The following is a 20,757-nucleotide window of genomic DNA, read 5'->3' on the forward strand; positions in this document are numbered from 1 at the left end:
AGCATGGAATTGCTGTGAGTGTGAGCTTGTGGGGCAATGCGATGGCCCAAGTCTTCTCAGAGGAGACTTCCAGGTACAGAACTCCAGTGCTGAGCTTTGGAAAAGCACAGCCTTGCCTTTAAGCCCAGGGAGGGCTGAGGATAGAGTTGGGAATTTTGTTCAGAGGAAGAATCTCTGAGCTTCGCCTGCCTGGTCAGCAAGCCTTTCTGAATCCAGTGAGCTCTGCGTAATAACCATCAATTAGGGCTTCCCTGGTGGCGCAGTGGTTAAGAATTTGCCTGCCAATGCAGGGGACAGGGGTTCAAGCCCTCGTTCAGGAAGATCCCACATGCCGCGGCGCAACTAAGCCCCTGTGCCACAACTGCTGAAGCCTGCGCGCCTGGAGCCCATGCTCCACAACGAGAGAAGCCATTGCAATGAGAAGCCTGCGCACCACAACAAAGAGTAGCCCCCTCTCGCCGCAACTAGAGAAAGCCCACGCACAGAACGAAGACCCAACGCGGCCAAAAATAAAATAAATTAATTCAAAAAAATAATAACCATCAATTAACTAAGGCAGTCTCCAGTTGCCAGCGTGTTTGTTTTAGCTGGGCCAGTCCTGCCCCTTGATGAAGGGAGCAGAAAGTCCTGACACTTTGGGGTCAGGCACGCCCAGGCTCTGGTTCGCTCCACCACTGTTAGCTTTGTGGCCTTGGTTAATCATTTTACCTCTCTGGGCCTCACTTTCTGCATCTGTAAAATGGGGGTGATGATATCCATCAGGGTGTTGGGAGGGTAAGAGACAATATCTGCACAGGATGCAGCTTGGTGCCCTTGACAGCTGGCAGAGGTGGTTTGACCTAAATGTCAGCCCCTGTGGGGTCCACGGTCCAGGTGCTGCTGTCTCCGTTGTGGGATGATGAATTAGTGATTTGGAGCACATGGTAATGGTTATTGAGGCGGTAGCTATTGTCTGGGGCTATGATTGATTTGATAGCTAGTGCTCCACCCTGATCAGGGTTTGCTTTCTCTGTTTTAAATACGGTTCTTTTGGGAAAGGGTGATTTGCTTAATAGTTATTCCTTTAACAAAACTGCTAAAATGCAATGTGGTGAGAAGTCAGTACAGCCTGAGGCACGTTTCAGAGCCCACATGGACCCCTTACCCTTGACTGGGCCTCAGTTTTCCCAGTGGTGACCTGAAGAGTAGTGGTGGAAGAGATCATCTCCTGGGTCCCTAGGACTTTGGGATAATCCATGTGCCCCATATATCCCATGGGCAAGGATATTGGAGACCTGCTGTGTGAGGTCTTGGCATGTGGGCCATACTTGGATCCATCTGTCCGTGTCTCAGTTTGCTTGTTACTGCCCTGGCCGTTGGCCCTCAAAGCCACACCACAGCCCCATGGACATGACCTGACTTCTTTTCCTCTGTCTCAGGTCAGCCATCTCCCTGGGTCCTGGGAGATACTTCAGCCCCTTCCCCCACCACTTCCCTCTTCTTGTGGAGATTCCTCTTTCTCTAATGCTGAGCACTGGGAAGGCATCTCCCAAAGAAGCACGGGGCAAGGGGTGGGAGAGAGGAGGGTAGAGTGAGACACCGCTAGGGCACTGGACCCTGATCTTTACTTATTTATTTAAGCCTCCAGGCTTTTGCACCCACCAGTCTCTCTGCCTGAAATGCCCTCTCTCCCCTTTCAGCAATTCAATTTCTTTTAGGTTCGGTTGCCCTCTGATCCCACAGTTCCCATGCCCACCCCCCAACCCAGCTCATTCTCTAGTGGGATTTTATGTCCCCATCTCTCCCACTGCCCACTTGATGGGCCCTCTTTAGGGCAGGGCCCGAGTCTGGTTCACTTCCCAGTTCCCTGCTGCCCAGTTGCAGCCCTTGCACACAGCTGAGTCCGGGCAGTAGTGAATGGATGGACAGAAGGGCAGGGCCAGGTGAGGCAAGAGAGGCACCTGGGGCCCAGAATGTAAGGAGGCACATGCAGACACGGCCTGGTCTTGGCCCTGTGGAAGGGTGCGTGGCTGCTCGTGGAAGCCTGCTTAAGTAATAACAGCTACTGTTTTGGGGGTATCTATGGGCCAGGCATATTGCATACATTATCTCATTTAATTTAATCACAACATCTCCATGAGATAGGTACTTTTTAAATTTTTTAATTTATTTAATTTATTTATTTTTGGCTGCATTGGGTCTTCGTTGCTGCACGCAGGCTTTCTCTGGTTGTGGTGAGCGGGGGCTACTCTTTGTTGTGGTACGCGGGTTTCTTACTGCGGTGGCTTCTCTTGTTGTGGAGCACAGGCTCTAGGTGCGTGGGCTTCAGTAGTTGTAGCACATGGGCTCAGTAGTTGTGGTGCATGGGCTTAGTTGCTCTGCGGCATGTGGGATCTTCCTGGACCAGGGCCTGAACCCATGTCCCCTGAATTGGCAGGCGTATTCTTAACCACTGCGCCACTGGGGAAGCCCCGAGATAGGTGCTTTTATTATCCCCATTTTTCATATGAGGAAACAAAGACTCAGGTGAGTTAAATCTTGTGCCTAAGGGGAGGAAGTGGAATTGGAACCTGGGATTGCCAGACTCAAAGCCTGCAGGAGTCACCCCTGATGGCCTTCCTTGCTTATACATTCCGTTCTGACCATGGCTCTATGGGGTTCTGGGCAATCCCAGTTCTCTACCTCATGGGGTTTGGAGAGAGTGGAGTGTAGGAGGTACACAGTCTAATTTCTCTGGTGTCACCTGCTCCCTCTGGGCCTCAGTTTTCTCAGCTGTAAAATGGCTGCATGTGAGACTTCCTACTGTAAACCAGGCCTTAAGGGCTTTGCAGCCAAGCATGGCTTGCTCCTTGGCTGAGCAACCCCAGCACTGCCTCCTGTTCAGTTCTGGTTTCCAGGAGGAGCTCCCAAGCGTCCAGCCGAAGTGAGTGACTTGCGCAGGGCCCAATGGCTGTGGATTCTGGTCACAGCCCCGCCCACCAGGTGCTCTCCAGTGACTCACCTCTACCCCTACGCATCCCTCCAGAAGCCTCTTAGAATCACCTTGCCCATGTGGTGGCTGCAGCTGCGCACAGGAACCATGAGATGCTGGATGTAATTTACCCCTCTTGGCTCATGCGTGCAGCCTCCTGGGGGCTGTGGAAAGAGCCGGGCCCAAAGCCAGACTGGCCACCTGGACTGCCTCGGTTTCCTCACCTGCAGCGCTGCCTCCACAGCCTGAGTTTTCCCCTTCCCAGCAGGCCCCACAGCTGACCTTCCTCCCCAAGAGCCTGCCGTGAGCTTGGGAACCCTTTGAAGTTTCCTTCTTTATCTTAAAGAGAAAATGCTATGCAGAGTTTATGCTCAACTCAGCGCCTGGTCTGTCTTGTGGCCCTGCGTGCCCCTCCCACTACCTGCTGTCTCAGAGGGAGGTCCCTGGTCCTGCAGCCACAGAAGTCCGGAGGAAGAAGAGGCAGTCTGGGCAGTGCAGGCCTTTCTCAGAGTGCACCCGGCCGGGGGTGCAGCTTGCCCTGGGGGCACCAAGGCTGGCCTGAGGGAAGAGGAATCCCCAGGTTGGATTCTAACCTACAAAGCGTAATTCTTTTGTCACTACTCCTTCATACAGCCACTGTCTGGAATAACACGTTTGAGGACTTGCAAAGCCAAACCAGCTTCCATACTTGGATTTAGAGAAGTTCTGGTTTCCTCAGAAGCCACACTTGAGTGCTCCTTCATGGTCAAGAGTATTGGAAGATCCGGTTTTGAAGTTCTGCTCCTTTCTTGCCGTATGATTTGGACAGGTTGCTTCCTCTCCTGAGCCTCAGCTTTCTATTTTGCAGCACAGCTCACCAGGGTGGTGAAGAGTGACTGTGTGTGTTGAATGTCAGGTGCAACACCCAGACCTCAGTGTCGCTGCACAGTGGAAGTTTGTCTGTATGCTCCCGACGATGCCAGATCTGGCCTCTGCCGTCTTCTCCATCCCATCCTTCTCATCACTTTGTTCAATCACTCATTTATTCATTCACTCATGTTTCATTAGTCTCTCTCAGTCTGATATAGTTCCTGAGTCTTTCCTTGACTTTCATGACCCTGACACTTAGAGGCCAGATATTTTGTAAAAGTCCCTCATTTGGGTTTGTCTGATATTCCTTATGATTAGATTTAGATCATGCATCTTTGGCAGAAATATCACATAAGTGGCACCTGTATTTTTTTTATTGCATCCTGTCAGGAAACATCCAGTTGTAACTTGTCCTATCACTAATGATGTTCACTTTGATCACTTGATTAAGGTGGTATCTGCCAGGCAATGTGAAATTACTGATTTGATGGGAAGGAACTTTGAAACTATATAAATACCCTATTACTCATTAAACATTAAATTTATTTATTTATTCATACCTGTATATACTTTGGTTTCCTATTTTATTCAGTGGAATATAATCTGTTACTATCATTATTTATTTTAATACATGAGTTGGCCCAGCTTTAGCCCATGGTAGGGGACCAGCCGTCCTTTTTGCCTGGGACTGAGGGATTTCCCGGGATACGGACTTCCAGTGCTAAACTGGCAAACCCTGATGAGTTGGTCATGGAACCAGCGGGAGCCCTTCACACTGGCTCCTGTGTCTGCTGGGCAAGGTCCCTGTCATTCTGTAAGTACATTGTCCTTACTTTCTGGCACAGTGAGATGTTCCAGGTACATCTTATACTTACTCCGACTTAGCCCTGGAATTATGCATTTCTCCAAGAAGACCTGGAAGCAGGACCTCTGAGTATTAGGCTGCAGCACACCATGGGCACTGGAGCAGATGGAACTCATTCAGCTTCCCTACAGGCCACACTGTTCTCTCTGCCAGTGCCACTTGCTAGATGCCTACCTTCCATGCTGAGCTTTTCCATGAAGACTGATTCCCCACATGCCTCACCCCACACAGCTGATCACCTCCTCTGTGCCCCATTGGGCAGTTTGGGCACCTCCCCATTTCCAAGTTGGTCTCCTCTCTCAACTGGAAGCCTCTGAAGGACAGGCCTCAGATTCATCTCTGACTCTTCTATGCTCTGCACAGAGCTGAAGCTGGTTAAATGACTGGATCTAGTCATACCACCTGGTGGAGCAGAAAAGCAAACAGAGGGCAGGGAGGGAGGATGACACACAATGAGTCTTTGCAGGCTGGAGCTGTCCTTGAACTTTGGTTTTCTTAACTAAAATGGGGCTAATCCCTCAGAGTGTTGCTGTAGGAATAAAATGTGGTGATGTGTAGAAAGCCCTTAGGATAGTGCTTGTGGTGAGCGCACCTCAGTATCTCTGGGAAACATTTTTATTTAAGTTTTTTTCATTACTGCAGAAGCAGTACTATATATTTTAGAAAATTAGAAATACAGACAGCAAAAAGAAAATAAAGCTATTATATGCTCATCATTAATAGATTGCCACTGTTAACATCTTAGCGATTGTGCTTCCCAGGCCTTTTCTGTGCATATATTTTTCCCCCAAAATGAGATTATATCATGCATTCCCTTTTGTAACTTGCTTTTCTTCAGGCAGCAATCTCCACCATTTTGTTTCAGTAAATTTTCAGCACATCTAATTAATACTCACATCATATTCATATTTCTCCTGTTGTCCCAAATATGTCCTTATAGCTGTTGTGTCCAAGCCAGTATGTAATCCAGGACCACACTTTCTATCTGGTTATTTGTCCTATAAGTCTTAATCTAGCCCAGTTCCCTCCTTATGACATTGACCTGTAGAAGAGACTGGACTAGTAGCCCTGCAGAATGTCTCACCATCTGGCTTTGTCTTGTATTCTTATGGTGACACTTAACTTGTTCCTCTGTCCATTGTATTTTCTGTTAAGTGAAGCATATCCAGGGCTTGATGAGCTCACTGGTGCCTAGAATACCCAACGGGTAGTGTCCTTCCTGTGTCCTCTCATCACCATTATTGGTGCCAGGGCCTAACCCAAGATTAGGGGGAAGGTGATGTGACCCCTCCCTCGTATGGTTGCATGCGTTTACTTTTTAGTAGAAAGTAATGTGTGGTTCCCTTGGCACCATCTGAACACCCAGTTCTGGGAAACCTTTTTAAACTACACAATAGAACTTGTCCATTTGCTTTGGGGAACATGATCCTGGGGTTTGGGCTTTCAGGTGAAAAAAAATCACAGAACAAGGATATGGACTGAGTTTCATCTTGCTGAGTGTAAATCTAGTAAAACCTGGTTCTGTTTTTATTTGCTTTCCAGACACGTGATCTAGGTTAAATCCCAGCTTTGCTACTTACCAGCTGGGTGACCATGGGCAAGTTCCTTAACCTCTCTGAGCCTTAAGTTCCTCTTTGGATTTCTTGTCTGGTAGAGTTACTGTGGGGGTTAAATAAAAAAAAAAAGTGTCCTCAGCTCTTTTCTCCCCTAAATGGAAAGCTCTTTGAGAACAAGGCTAATAAATAGTAAGGAATCCAAAGATGTTTGTTGGGGGAATTCCCTGCGGTCCAGTGGTTAGGACTCCTGTGCTTCCACTGAAGGGGGCATGGGTTAGATCCCTGATCGGTGAACTGAGATCCCACATGCTGCACGGTGTGGCCAAAAACAAAACAAAACAAAACCCAAAACAAAACAAAACAGAAAACAGATGTTTGTTGGATGGTGGAAAAAAAGAAAGAGGAGGGCAAATGGTGATAAGTACCAGGTGATAAGTGCCATGGAGGAAAGACATCATCCATTTAGGCATTTGTTTGTTCATTCATGCTTTCATTTCATTGAACATGTACTCATACCAGGCTCTGTACTGAATCGACTGAACCTCTGCCCATGAAGTTCAGGGACCTGGAGGGCACAGATAAAGAGATTCAGTGTATGGCAGTCCAGAAAGTTGGCTGGGTAATTCAGGAAGACTTTCTAGAGGAGGAGACTGGGATGAATGGGGAGGTTTGGTGGCGGCTGAGATGGGGGAGATAGTCTCTGGATGCAGGGGCTTTTTCTTGGCACAGGTGGCTTCTGGGAGGGCTGGACAGGGCTCATGGCAAGAGGTGAGCCCATGCTGGCTTCAGAGGTCACTGTTCCTCCCTGTCCTCCCTCTCCTCCTCCCTCCTTGCCTGTCTGCCCTCCCATCCCCTAACCAGGACTTTGAGCCCTGTGTGACCCTGACAACCCATGTGTCTGTCTGCAGTGCCGGATGGAGTGCCGTGATGTGCCAGCAGAGACGCTCTACGACGTCCTACATGACATTGAATACCGAAAGAAGTGGGACAGCAATGTCATTGAAACTTTTGACATTGCCCGCTTGACAGTCAACGCTGATGTGGGCTATTATTCTTGTGAGCAGACGCGAGCACGCCGATCCCAGCCCCCTCCACCTCCATCCAGGCCTCCAGCCCAGCCTCCTTCTCCCACCTTCCCTCCTTGGGGTCACTCCCATGGCCAGGCTGCTCAGAGACCTGAGTGCAGAGATGTAGGGCTGCCCTCCCTGAATCCCTATCCACTCCCAGACACTTGAGTACACACATACATGTGCGCTCACAAACACATGTACTCCCATGTTCAAGTATACACATTCCACACACACATGCACAGTCATGTACAAAACCCACAGCCACATGCCACCTACTCACAGTCACACATTTCATGGACATGCTCACAGTAATACCATTGTTTTCTCATACACTCACATTCACATATACAAACAGATCAGGCCAGCAAGGTAAGGGCTGTGTGAGGCTATGAGCAGCAGGGATGGCTGGATACAGGAGGGGAGAGGTTTCTGTTCTGTGTCTTTGCTAGTTCCAGAAACTAGGTCTGGTGGTGGTGGTGGGGTACCTGTTTGGACCAGGGGGAGCTGGCAGTTAACCAGGCATCCCTATGTCTCTGGGCTTTGCCACACCCTTGCAGGCAGGCAGGCATGCAGTGGTCTGGCTGAACTGTCCCTTGCCCTCTACAGGGAGGTGTCCAAAGCCCCTGAAGAATCGTGATGTCATCACCCTCCGCTCCTGGCTCCCCATGGGCACTGACTACATCATTATGAACTACTCAGTCAAACATCCTGTGAGTCAGCCTGCCTTCCCTGCTGGGTGGGCAGGGGAAGGCACCAGCTAGGGCTGGGCCAGCAGGCCTAGCCCAGGGAGAGGACCTTGGCTGCTACCAGGACTTCTCTGTGACTTCAGGCCAGGCATGAAGCCTTCTGTCCCTGTCTCCTTCCTATACAGTCAGAATAATGGTTCCTGTCTTCCTGCTGGGGCTTTCAAGCAGATGAGGAGAGGGCGGTGTGGGCCATCACTGTGGACGAGTGGGTGGGATGGACTGGCTGGGAAAGGGAGAGCAAGAGGTGAGAGGTAGGGTCCTCTGACCCTCCCTGAGTCTGGGTCTCCATGGCAGGCAGGACAGGCAGGTGCAGCTGGCCTGGGCAAGGGTGTGTGCGTGTGCATGTGCGTGCGTGTGCGCACTCATGCGCGCCCATGTGTTTGCTCATGAACCCTGACCCCAGACTTGGGTCTTTCTGGAGGGGAACAGGGGAAGCTTAAGAGGGGCAAGGATGACTCCTGACTCCTGCCTTTCTCCTCACCCCAATATCAGGCCTGGCCTGGAGTGGATGCCAGGGGATGTGAGCCAACTCTGTGTGTGTGTGTGAAGTGTACTTACAAAGACACCTTCTTTTCCCACACCTTGAGTCTCACCTCCCTGTGCCTTCCATCCCCAGAAATACCCACCTCGGAAAGACTTGGTCCGAGCTGTGTCCATCCAGACGGGCTACCTCATCCAGAGCACGGGGCCCAAGAGCTGCGTCATCACCTACCTGGCTCAGGTGGACCCCAAAGGTGAGGGCTTGGTCCTGAAAGCCCGTCATGGGATCCTTCTCTATACCGCAGGGGATGGGGCTTGATCTATTTGATCTACTGGGATCCAGAAGGGCCTCTGTTAGGAGGTGTTTTGTATTTGGGGGCATCTGCACCCGAAACCTTCTTTGAACCAAAGTTTGAGACTTTACAGTGGTTTGAAAAGCAAGGGCCAAGGTGGTAGCCACTGCTCCATGATGAAGCTTATAGCCCTCTTCTTGGGCTCCCACTCCCCCATGCTCTGACTTGCTCCCTGCTCACTGGCTGCTCCCACTCTGTCTTGTTGGCTTCCATCCTGAAGGTCTGGGTTTCCTAGGCCCCAGTCCTTTTTCCCTTGGGAGGGCTCCGCTACTCCCTAGGCTTCTGTGGCTAGGTTGACCACGTCTCTCTTTGCTGAGATCCAGATCCGTGTGGCCATTGGCCTCTTGGACGTGTCCCTCAGGGTGTCTCTTAGGACCTGAGGCTCCCTGTGTCCAACGCTGAACTTACTGTCTCCCTTCCTAACTTGCCCCTTCTAAGTCTCTTCCCTCCAGTCACTCATGCCAAAAACCTGGTGGTTGTCAGGGGTCCCCTCTTCTCAGCTCCCAAGTCTAGCCACTAATTATTGATTTTACCTCCTAAATAGCTCCTGAATCTGTCATTTCTTTCCATACTCAGAGACCTTGTCTGTCCATACAGGTACCAGAGGGATTTTTCCAAAGGACTTATTTCCTTGTGACTCTCTTCTGCTTGAAGTCCTTTTGTGACTTTCCATTGCCCTCAGAGTAAAGTCCAAGCCCCCTCCCCAGGTTTCCCAGTTCCCTCCTCATAGCTTACACCTTCCTACCTATCTAAGCAGCCCTTTCCCTCGGCCTAGAAACACCTCTCTGCCCTTACTCATCCCTCCAGGGCTGCTTCACCACCTCTATCCCTGATACCCAGAGGAGTCGCTGGCTCCCTGCCCTGTGGACCCATCCCCCTCTAGCAGAGTACTTGGCATACTGTTGAGGCCCCCCAGACAGTGAGTTCCTCTCTCGGTCCCCAGGGCTGGTCCAGGGTGGGTATCACTGAGTGAATGTGGAGTGAGTGAAGGAATGGATGAATGACTAGAGGAGAGGTAAGCCTTGAGCATCTTTGCCTGGGTATGCCCCCAGCACCACCGAGGGCCCACTGGCCCAGGCCCAGAGCTCCCCAGCACCTCACTGAGTGAGTTTATTGTGTGTCAGAGGCAGAGCAGACACTTGGGAATCAGACAGGGTGGAGAGCTGGGCTGTGGATTCTAGGTCAGGCCAGGCTGGAGTGCTTAGCCAAGAGGTCTATGTAGCAGCTAGGCTTCCTGGGCCAAGGGGCTTGGAAGGACAGGCAGAGCAGCGGATGAGCACCAGGGCCATTCAAGGTAGAGGGACTGGGTATGAGAAAAGGGAGGTCAGTGTGAGTAGAGGGGAGGCAGCAGGTGGGAGCTCCACTGGCCAGGATTTCAACCCAGGTGTTGCCTGTGGTCACCTAGGACCCTGTGGTTTTCTTTTGTGTAGCCCTTGGGCTCAGCAGAGGGCAGAGGCAGGGTGGTGGAGGTGGGGGGTTAACAGAGTTGAGCCTGAGGACCATGGTCTGAGGTAGAAAGAGGGGGTGAAGATGATGAAGTCTTATAGGACTTGCCTCACAGCGCCCCCTCCCTAAGGAGAAGAGCGTGTCCTCCCTGGAAGCCCCAGGCTGGAGTGAGGGGGCTGGTATGTGTGTTTGTGGGGGACTGGTTCCCCGAGGTTGCTGCTTCCCTTTTCTCCTCACTACCCATTCCTGCCCTCATAGGCTCCTTACCCAAGTGGGTGGTGAATAAATCTTCTCAGTTCCTGGCTCCCAAGGTGAGTGGCCTTGGGACTTTTCTGGTGTGGAGGCTGGGGGAGAGGGTTCCAGGATGACGGGGTGGGGTCAGGGGGCGGAGCTAGGGCTGAGGGGCGGAGTTATGAAAACCAGATCAAGAGTCAGGATCCTGGGAGCTGCGGACTGAGCCGCTGGAGGGCGCGGGAGGGGATGTGGTGAAGACAGTCCGCTCCCAGCTCACCCCTTACTCGGCGGTGCGGCGGCTCCGCAGGCCATGAAGAAGATGTACAAGGCGTGCGTCAAATACCCTGAGTGGAAGCAGAAGCATCAACCGCACTTCAAGCCGTGGCTACACCCAGAGCAGAGCCCGTTGCCGAGCCTGGCGCTGTCGGAGCTGTCGGTGCAGCACGCGGACTCGCTGGAGAACATCGACGAGAGTGCGGTGGCAGAGAGCCGGGAGGAGCGCATGGGCGGCGCGGGAGGCGAGGGCAGTGATGACGACACTTCGCTCACCTGAGCACAGCACCACGGCAGGGACCAAGACAAGACGGGGCGGAGCCCAGGGGTGGCGGATGCTCCCGCGCTTTCTCCCCTCCCCCACTCCTTTGCGCCTCCTGGGGACGCTGGGCTCCGGCCCAGGCTGGCGCTGCGACGTGGCTGGACACAGCCCCAATAAACGGTCCCACAGACTCAGCCGGCTCGTCACTGTGCCTGCTTCCCACTTGCTCAGGGCACAGGCGCCGCCCTTGGTCCCTCTGTTCTACAGTTCATTTTGTTAATTTTATTATTGATCGCCTGGACTTTGCTCCTTTAGATATCCCCTCACTTCCCGATGTGCAGCTCGGAACACACCCCCTCCTGTCCCTGGTGTGTTCATTATCCTTGCATCCATTCATTAGTTCACTTTTCATCCATCCACCTGTCCTTGTTGTGTGTTCATTCGGCCATTCACTGCAGGCTATTTGGCTACCTTTTGCTGCTCTAAGAGAAGGAGCAGGTCTGGCCAGAGGCCCGGGGTCAGGGGTCAGAGAGTGGTGTTCTATTGTAAGACCTTCAGCCTAAGGCCCCCTGGGTCCAACCTATGGACTGGGGGTCTGACACTCTCCAGTTGTGACGGAAGGAGGGGGAGAGGTCCTTGGGGGCAGCATGTTCTGCAGGGAGTTTGGGGGTTGAGGTGAGTGTCATCAGACTCCAGTGCAGTGGAGGGACCAGGCCCTGTGATTTGAGCCCTCCTTAGATCATTTAGAAGACCACAGGCCTGTGTTAACAGAAAGGGCGGGGCCTCCAACCCCTTGCCAGTGGTCAGATGCCAGTTCCCTGATCCTGTGGTTCCACCTGGCTGCTTTGATGTCTAGGCTTTGAAGTCTAGAGGGATGCCTGGGCCTCTCCTGTTCTCTGTAGCCCACAGGTGCCCTCTGCTGCCTGAGGGTCACCCCCGCTATCAGGTCGGGAGGAGGGCCCAGTGCTCCACCCCTCTCCAGTGTTTTTGTACCCCATATGAATTTTGAGCCGGAAGTTCTCCCCAAGGTCTGGCCTTACCCTCTCCCGGGAAGCGACTTAACTTTGCCTGTCAGGAAGACACTTGGAGTCCACTTTTTCCTAGAGGGGCAGGGTGAATGTCTAGTAGGGGTAGGCAGGACATTCTGTAACTCACCAGGACTTGGCCAGTTTACCCAATACTGGCTTTGTAACTTTGGGCAAGCCCTGGAACTTCTTTGGAGCCTCATTTCCTAATCTATATCCTGGGGTGATGATTTTTCACCTTCAGGCAGATTGAGATAAAAGGAATAAGTTGCCCAGCACTGGGCTTGGCATGTAGTAGGTGCTCAAATTAATGACACCCAATCTCAGCCCTGGACACAGGACCTGGGAATGCCTGCCAAACCCCAGACCCTCGACCCTCATCTGTGTGTATGCTGGCAGGATGGGTGGAAATCTCCCATTCTCTAGGCCAGGGAAGTTGCCTGGCAGCCAGGACCTCAGGCTGCAGCCTTTATAAAGCCAAGGAATCCTTGGGCCCTCTGACTAGAATCTTCCCCACCACCCTGCTCCTGAGAGATGTGGGCCCAGGGAGAGAAGTAGGATATTCTCGAAGAATGAAGTGAGTAAGGACTTCCTGGAGGAGGAGGTCAGGGACTTGGTCTTCCAGCTTCCAACTGTCCCTTTCCGCTCTGTGGGTGGGGCGGTTTGTGGCTTGTCCCTCCCAGGGAGAGGGGCGGCAAGAGGCAGAGAGACTCAGGAAGAGATGAAGACTCAGAGGACGTGGGTGGTGGAGGTAGACCGGAGCCTCAGGAGACGGAGACGGACCTGTGAGCAGCGAGAGGGACAGGAGAGACGCAAAGATCAACCTGTCCGCAAGGCGGGCCAGGCCAGAGGACTCTAAGACCGTGACTAGGCGTGGCCGGGAAGGGGGCGGGTCCCTGGGAAGGGGGCGTGTCCCTTCCCCCTTCTCCGTCCTCCCCTCCCCGGGGCGTCACGTGGGGCGGGCGGAAGCGCCCGGCAGGGTGGGCGCGCCCTGCCTGCGGCCGCGAGTTGGCTGCACCGGCGTCTGTGGTGGCCCCGGGACCCCGGGCCCCGCGTCCCCGCGTGGAGTCTTCGCTCAGAACAGGTCAGTGCGGCTGCCGGGCTCTCCCCGTCCGCTGCCCCTTGGCCAGGTGTGGCCAGGAGTTTCCCCATTCCTCAGAAGGGAACGCCGAGGCCGCGCGGCGACTCTGCGCCCGGCGGCTACTTCCGCGGGCGTTTCTCTGGGTCACGTCGTCTGTTCTGACTGGTGGTGGTGATGGGGTCGCCTCCGGAGGATGCGCGGTCGGGCTAGAGACGGTAGGGAGGAGGGCGAACCGGCGGAACAGGGGGCTTCCAGCCTTCAGCCCTTTGGCGAGAAGTCTCCGACGTTCCGGAGCCAACCCGCCCTCGGGCACCTTGATTTTCTCATCTGTGAAATGAAGGCTCCCACTTCGTTGACTGCGGAGACCCTTACCGGTCTGCAAGTTCGTATGACCTTATGCGCTGGACCTGGGGCTCCACTGATCTTGGGCAGACTACTTCCGGGCTCTGCGCCTCAGTTCCCCACCAGTAAATGGGGGCATGGCTTCCCAAGAGCCCCTACCTGGCCCAGTTGCTGGAAAAAGAAGGAGGTGTGTGTTCACTGAATGGGGTCAAGCCGGGAGTGGGTTATTGGGACTGGAGAGAGCAGACTCCGAGTGCAGCCTGAGGGCATGGGGTGGGCGTTTGGTCCCAGATCTCGAGGGGTGGTTATTAGTGCTGGGGAGCTCTGGTCGGTATCTGGCATATGCACCCTCACTCCCCCAAAGCTCCTGTCCTGGGGAGCCTTCCCCAATCCCCAGGGCTGCAGGGTTGGACAGATATATGGAGGTACTCAGAGAAGAATTTGACTGTTTGCCGAGCAAGGTCCAGACAGAGGCACCCAGGATACCTGTCCTCGGAGAGCAGAGTGTCCAGACTAGGAGAGACCTCCCAGCAAGCTCATTACAGGGTAGAAGGAGCCCTGCGGAGTCAGAAGACAGGTGCAGACAGGTACTGGGATGGAATCAGGCGCTGGGACTCTTGGAGGCTCAGGAAGGAGGAGATGGTTGGAATGGGCCTTGGCAGTTAAGTGGTAATTCACAAGGATAAGGACCCTCAGAGGAGGGTAAAGCTTGTGCAGAGGCAGGAACTTGCATGGTGTGTTTGAGGAATGACAAGGAGATGGAAGTGGCTGGAATGGGTAGCAGGGGTAGAGTGTAGAGAGAACCAATCCCCCGGTCCCGTGGCTGGTTGAGGGTTGTCCAGACCCTGGCTTGGGGAATCCTGTCTTCCCATTTGCTGCTTGCTCACTGGAATAGGGCAAGAGGGGGTTGTCCCAGGCAGAGTCCTGACAACTGTGAGGTGGAAGTGGGCAGATGGCTCCCAGGCTTCGTTGGGGCATTCAGGCCTCCCCAGTCAGCCCCAGCCTCACCCCCACCATCTCTTGGACTCCAGCCATGCCTTTCCACACATCACGCCTCAGGCCCTTTATGCAGGTTGCTTGTCCTCCCCCCTACCCTACAGAAGTTTTCTCCTCTTCCAAACCTCCCAGGTCCTTTGGGACTTAAGAGGTGGGCCTTCTCCTGCCTAGCCTTTCAGTGAGTGCTGTATAGGGCACAACTTAGGAAGGGTCTCCTTGGAGCTCTGTGGAGAAGGGGACTGCAGAACCGTGGGGATGACTGGGACCTGGGACAGTCCCTGTGCAGCCACCAAACACTACGTGACTGTAAGTTCCCAAACCTCTCCGTTTCCCCATCTGCTGGGTTAGGTGATAAACCCTGGCCCCATGCTCCAAAGAGAGACTGCTGGAGCAAGAATTGGGCCTGAGTCTAATTCCTTCCCCCAGCAGTGAGTGTTTGAAAGAAGAAAAGGGAGAACCTGGGGGAAAGGGGTCACTTCAGAGGGGTAAGGGGCCTCTGAGAGGCCTAGGGGCTAGTTGTGGACTAGACTAGTACAAAGCCCTAGGACAGAGGGGAGTCCCCTCCACTCTCCGGGGACCCTCTCCCCTCCCCACCCCACTCTCCCTTTGGCCAAGCTCAAAGCCAGCCAGCTGATGCCCAAACAAGTGGCTTCTGTTCCCAGGATGGGGGGAGGGGAGGCAGGACCTGGGCTGCAGGGCCTGGGCTGCAGGCCCATCTGTCCAGCACTGACCCTGGCCCCCCATCCTTCACTCTGGATCTTAACCCTTGGGGGCCTGAGATGGGCCCTGGACTGCTTGAAGGCTGGTACCCCTTACCCACCAGCTGTCCCGTCCACCCCACTTTAGGGTCCCAAGGGTTCTGTTGCAGCAGGAGGGGGTGCAGTAGACATGAATTGGAAGTGGAGAAGGAAAGGAGGGAACAGAGGTGGGAGAGAGGCTGAAGCAGATATGGCCATGGACAGAGATCACTTGGCCCAGAAGCTTTTTTCATAGATGAGGAGACTGAGGCCAGGGACCAGAGATCAGACCAGGATCACACAGCAAGCCCTAGTGGGGGTCAGGACTGACCCGACTCCTAGTCTGGGCCCTCTTGGGGAGAAGAAAGGGAAAAGGAGGGACCTCTACTTGATTTGAATACCTAAGGTGTGCATGACACTGCACATTTGTTACTTTATTTACCTTTACATCGTTCCGTGAGACAAGGGTCATCCTCCAGTAAGACAGGGGAGGAAACAGCCTCGGAGAGAGCTGAGTAATAATATCAGCAAGAATGACGCCAGCAGGCATGCACACAGCACCTTTGTGGGCACTATTACATACGTTAACCAGTTTCATCCCCCCAACAAGCCTAGAAGTTAGGCACCATTCTACAGATAAGGAAACTGAGGCACAGAGCGGTTAAGTAACTTGCCCAAGATCATGGCAAATTAAGTGGTAGAGGCAGGATCAGGACCCAGGCGTTTGTTTGCCTCCTTTGGCCTGATTTCCCCTCCCCCAGCCTGACGTCACTCCTTGAGCGCAGTCCAGGGTCCCACTCAGTTAGGGGCTTTCCCCTGGGTGGTGGCCAAGGCAGCCTCGAGCAGAGTGTGACCCCCGCCATGCAGACCCGGCCCTCCCTTAGGAGCAGAGTCCAGTCCTTTGGGCGGCCCCTGTCACCCCCTCCTCTGGTCTCTGTCAGGCTGGACTCTTCCCCCTCCATAGCCCTGCATGGAGGGGCACTTCATGTTTCAGGAAGGGGCTCTGCACCACGGGTCTGAACAGCAGGAGGGTGTGGGGAGGCCCTCAGAGATCCCCTACAAGTACAGTCCCAGTGGAGCTCAGGGACTCAACACCAGTATCCCCAGCCCTGATCAGAGAGGACATCTTGTTCACCTAGCTCCCCTCCACGCCCCCACCACTGTCAGGCCCTCAGACCTGTAGATTACAACCAGGGTTCTGGAGAGGACAGTCTCATCCCCAAAAGGCAGGTGACCTCAGGTTCAGGGATGGCCTGGGGTGGCGGGGAGGGAGGGCAGTGCATGGCTGGTCTTCCACATGACCTTCCTGTGGAATTTCTCTCTGTCTCATCCTTTGGAACATAGTTCAGAAGGGAAAATGATTCTGTCCCATAAACAGGGCGTCTGTCCCAGACCATTGAGACAATCAGAGTCGCTGGGAGGGGATGTGGAGTTAAGTGACCAATTCAATAACAAAATTATTATTTAATAGTAGTAATAATAGTAGCAGTAGCTACTGTTTTTTGGAAGCTTACTATGTGCCAGACACTGTGCTAAACATTTTATGTACTTATTTCATTTAATCCTCAACAATAGTCCTATGGGATAGGCACTGTTCCCATTTTACAGATGAAGAAACTGAGGCCTCGAGAAGTTAAGTAATTTTCCTGAGATCATTTATTATATAGAAGAGTTGGGAGTCTGAATTTCTCTAGCTTCACAGTGAGAACCCTGTGCACTGGGAGACACTGCAGGCAGACAAGATCCAAACCCTGTCCTTCTCTGGGAACTCCCAGTCGGGGTGGCAGGCAGGGACTGGAGGCCCAGCTGCCTGGGCAGGTGACGTTACTGGTGACGCGCTGTGGGTATGGGATGCCTGCTCGCAGGCTGGACTGGCTGCTGTCAAGTCTTAGCCCCCAGGGGCCCAGCTCTCGGATGAGCAGCTCCTGCTCACTGCTCTTGTCCCGTCCTGTCCAGTTTGGACTTTGTTGAGTACAGTGGTTCTCCTTTTTACTGCTGAGGAAACTGAGGTCAGTAGAAGTTAAGTGACTTGCCTAGACTCTTTCAGCCGAGGAAAGGGAGAGCTGGGACTGGAACCCAGGTAGGGGGCTCTGAGGCCTGCACTCTACCTCCCTGCCTGGTCAGGGCCTCCTGGGCCTCTGAAGCCCTGAGCTTCCTTCAGATACTGCCCACCTTGCCTTGTCACAGTGTCCAAGTCTTTCTCTCTGGCCAAACCAGGAAACTGATTCCTCTCAAGATGCCTGGGGTTTGGTACAGCTGGGTGTCGGTGACTGAACGAACAAACCTGGGGAACATGGTTGCAGAGCTAAGAGGCCAAGAAGCAGAGATCAGCTGTGTCAAGAGTGTGATGCTCATGGCCAGTGGGGTCCAGAGGAAGATTCAGGGGTCAGAGAGCATCCCCCCTCCCCCCTGGGAGGGAGAAATGTGGCAAAATCTTCCTCCTCCTCATTGTTTTCATTGCTGTGAGAGCACGATTGTGAGGGCAAGGGGGAGGGAGAGGAGGATTGGGACCTCTCACAGCCACTCCTCTGTCCCCATTCCCAGGGCAGGGAACTGGAGGTCACACCTGGAATCTCAGCTTCCCAGGGCCTTTGGGGGACCCTGGCCCCGCCCTCCCTCCTTCTGGCCAGGCCAGTGCTGGGGTGGGTCAGGCCCTAGGACAGGGGGAGCAGTAGCAGGGCTAAGCTGCCGCTTCGTATTGCACCCCTCCCCCACAGGTGCCTGGGTCTCCTCTGCCACCTTCCTTCCCGCCCCAGAGGACACTGCACTGCCCCTGGGCATCCCCTTCTCTCCTTCCCTCCCCTCCTTCTCACCATAATGCTGGGGCCAGGGCTCTGCCTATAATCAGGCCTGGAGTCAGGAGCTCATGGTCTGTCCCCAGCCTCTGGTTCAGTGAGATGCCTTGGGTTGGTCATGGACTCAGCTTCCCTGGAGCTTCAGGGAGGGAGCAGGAAGCAGCAGCACCTGGGACATCCCAAGCCCCCAGCCCCCAGGTGTGGACAGGTCAGGACAGAAACCAAACAGCGCAGGTAAGGGGGGGCGGGGGAAGGGCTTCTCCATCCATCTCCACTCCCACACTCCCTCTCCCCACATCGGGCAGCTGGGATTTTAGGATTCTGAGTCTTGAGACTGTGGGCATTGGGGATCAAGGATTCCAGGGTTTTATGTGCCAAAGATCCCCAGCTTCCAAATTTCCGAAATTCTAGGTGCCAAGAACCTGCAAAGCTTCCAGTTGGGCTGCGTGGATCCTGAGTTGAGGCTGAGCCCTGTGCCACACCTTGGCCAGCTGGTGCCAGACAGGCAAGGCCTGGAGAGTTTCTTGGGGCTGCTTGGTGGTGGTGGTGCCGGGGGGAGGCTCTTCATGCCCTTTGCACCCACCACTCCCAGCAGACACCCCGTTGACACACACCTTTCAAGAAATCTGAGAGGGGCTCCCCTGGTGGCTCAGTGGTTGAGTGTCCGCCTGCCGATGCGGGGGACGCGGGTTTGTGCCCTGGTCCAGGAGGATCCCGCATGCCGCGGAGCGGCTGGGCCCGTGAGCCATGGCCGCTGGGCCTGTGCGTCTGGAGCCTGTGCTCCGCAGCGAGAGAGGCCGCAGGGGTGAGAGGCCCACGTACCGCAAAAAAAAAAAAAAAAGAAATCTGAGAACCAAGTTCTGGAATGGACTAGGTGGTAGCAGAAGAGATAGCCAGCTTAATGGGGGTGGGGAGGAGACAGACAGGGGCCAGGCCTCCTCTTCATTCGTTGGGGGTGGGGCTGTCCTGGATGCCAGGATGGGATTGAGAGGAGGCCCAGGGAGGGCTGGTGGCTGACTGGGTCACAGAGCAAAGCCTGGGCCGTACTGCTGGGTGAACCAGTTCCTCTCAGGGCCCGCATGGAATGTGGCTCAGCAGGCCCAGGACCAGCTTTGGAGTGTCAAAGCCAGGCTCAAGGACTCTGAGGGGTGGTGGACAGAGACCTGGGCCTGGGAGCCCCAGGGGAGGCCCTGACCCTCCTCAGGGGGCAGGGAGACTGGACCTTGGCTGAGGGCCTTCTAGTAATTCACAGTGCCTCCCCAGGTCCTTCCGGTGCCCATGTGAGCCTGTGGGCATGGGAGCGGGAGCTACCTCATGGGGAAGAGGGCTGTTCCCTCCCCACGAGGGAGGTGCCCTCCTCTTGGAAGACTTCCTGGCTGGGTGAGCTCCTTTCTGCTGCACATGCCTCTGGGGGGGCACCGTGTGTGTTCCTGTGTGCGCATGGGTGTGCTCTCAGGCCCAGACACCTCCTTGGAGGACCCGTGCTTTTGCCTTTGTTTGGGTGCGATCAGCATTCCATGTCCCAGTGGGTTGGGGTAGGAGGTACCTGGCTCGGCACCCCTTGATGTATGAGCTGCGTGAGGCTTTTACCCACTTGAGTGGGGACCTTCACCCAAGCGGGCCGCGGTGTGGTTCTGCAGCTAAAATGTGTGTTTCCAGAGGCCCTAGCCTGATGGGGAGAAAGGGCCTCCCTGAGCTTTGCCAGATGACAGCAGGACAGCTTTGGGGTGGAGTCTCTCTTGCTTGGTAAAGGGGTGCCAGAGCCTCAGCTAAAGTCCTACCTTTTCCCTCAGACTGGGGCTGTTCCTCTTGCTGTCTCCTTCTTAGCTCTAAAGATGGATAGCTAAGTCTAGGGAGGCCAAAGATCCAGGGAGGATCTAATGGTTCTAGCGGTTCTGTTCCAGGACGTGAACCAAAACACTCCTCTGCCTTTACTGCCTGTGACCTGAAAACCCACCTTTCTCAATGCAGGGCTGGCCTAGCCACTTGGAGATGGGGGGTTACTCCAGTGTCTCTGAGGTCACCTGAGGGGACCTTCCCCTCATAGTTCTTCCAAGATATAAGCTAGAGGAAGGGGATGGGGTGCTCAGGCTGGGGGGCCTGGGTCCTGTACTGACTCGTGTGGCCCTGGTTGGGTTCTTATCCCTTTCTGGGGCCCACTTTCCACTTCTGGAAGCGGGAGGATTGGATTAGGAGGTTCCAAAATGCCTAAGGAGCAGGTGCTTAGGCATGTGGGGAGCTAGGAGAAGGTGGGGCTGGGGTCTGGCAGGCAGGAGGCTGGAGCTGTAACTGGTGGGCATGAGCAGAATGGGAGGCACCTGGTCCTGGGGGGCTAGAGGCCAGGTTCTAGCCACGCTCTGGCCACTGATTGCAGTGTGACCTTGGACAAGTCATCACTTGCTTGGGCTCCTTGCTTTTCACGTGTAAAATTGGGAGATTTCATTCAAGCAGTAGATATTCACTGTCTGCCAACCCTGGGCTGGTAGCTGGGGATGCAGGGAAATTAGACCCTGGTCCTGCCTTGAGGGAGCATCCAGCCAAGGCTGGGGCGAGAAAGAATGTGTATATGTGACACAGCGACAGATAGTGACATACCAGTGTGATCCAGGCTGTGACCGTGGGAGTCAGAAACTGCTGCCTAGAGCAGGTGACACTTGAACGTGAAGGGCGAGGTAGAGAAAGATGTTCCAGGCGGAG

General features: G+C 54.3%; 2 protein-coding genes across 8 annotated transcripts in view; both read left to right on the plus strand.

Moving 5' to 3' along the window:
- The window catches only part of STARD10 (StAR related lipid transfer domain containing 10), a 34,045-nt gene extending 22,771 nt beyond the window's left edge, over positions 1–11,274 (plus strand). For both annotated transcript variants that reach the window (XM_060104765.1, XM_060104766.1), the window contains exons 3-7: positions 7,129–7,276; positions 7,897–8,000; positions 8,653–8,770; positions 10,574–10,626; positions 10,857–11,274. In XM_060104765.1, coding sequence (XP_059960748.1) covers positions 7,129–7,276; positions 7,897–8,000; positions 8,653–8,770; positions 10,574–10,626; positions 10,857–11,102 — 669 coding nt within the window. In that variant the 3' untranslated portion in view covers positions 11,103–11,274. The remainder of the gene's footprint in view (positions 1–7,128; positions 7,277–7,896; positions 8,001–8,652; positions 8,771–10,573; positions 10,627–10,856) is intronic.
- Positions 11,275–13,010: 1,736 nt separating this feature from the next.
- The window catches only part of ARAP1 (ArfGAP with RhoGAP domain, ankyrin repeat and PH domain 1), a 65,764-nt gene continuing 58,017 nt past the window's right edge, over positions 13,011–20,757 (plus strand). For 4 of the 6 annotated variants that reach the window (XM_060104755.1, XM_060104756.1, XM_060104757.1 and 1 more), the window contains exon 1: positions 13,418–13,719. In XM_060104755.1, the coding sequence (XP_059960738.1) occupies positions 13,670–13,719 (50 nt within the window). In that variant the 5' untranslated portion in view covers positions 13,418–13,669. Of the gene's footprint in view, positions 13,194–13,417; positions 13,720–20,757 lie in introns of those variants that run through there. The other 2 variants (XM_060104760.1, XM_060104758.1) reach the window with 2 other exon arrangements.

The sequence above is a fragment of the Mesoplodon densirostris genome, chromosome 7 (genome assembly GCF_025265405.1).
Source record: "Mesoplodon densirostris isolate mMesDen1 chromosome 7, mMesDen1 primary haplotype, whole genome shotgun sequence".
Lineage (NCBI taxonomy): Eukaryota > Metazoa > Chordata > Mammalia > Artiodactyla > Ziphiidae > Mesoplodon > Mesoplodon densirostris.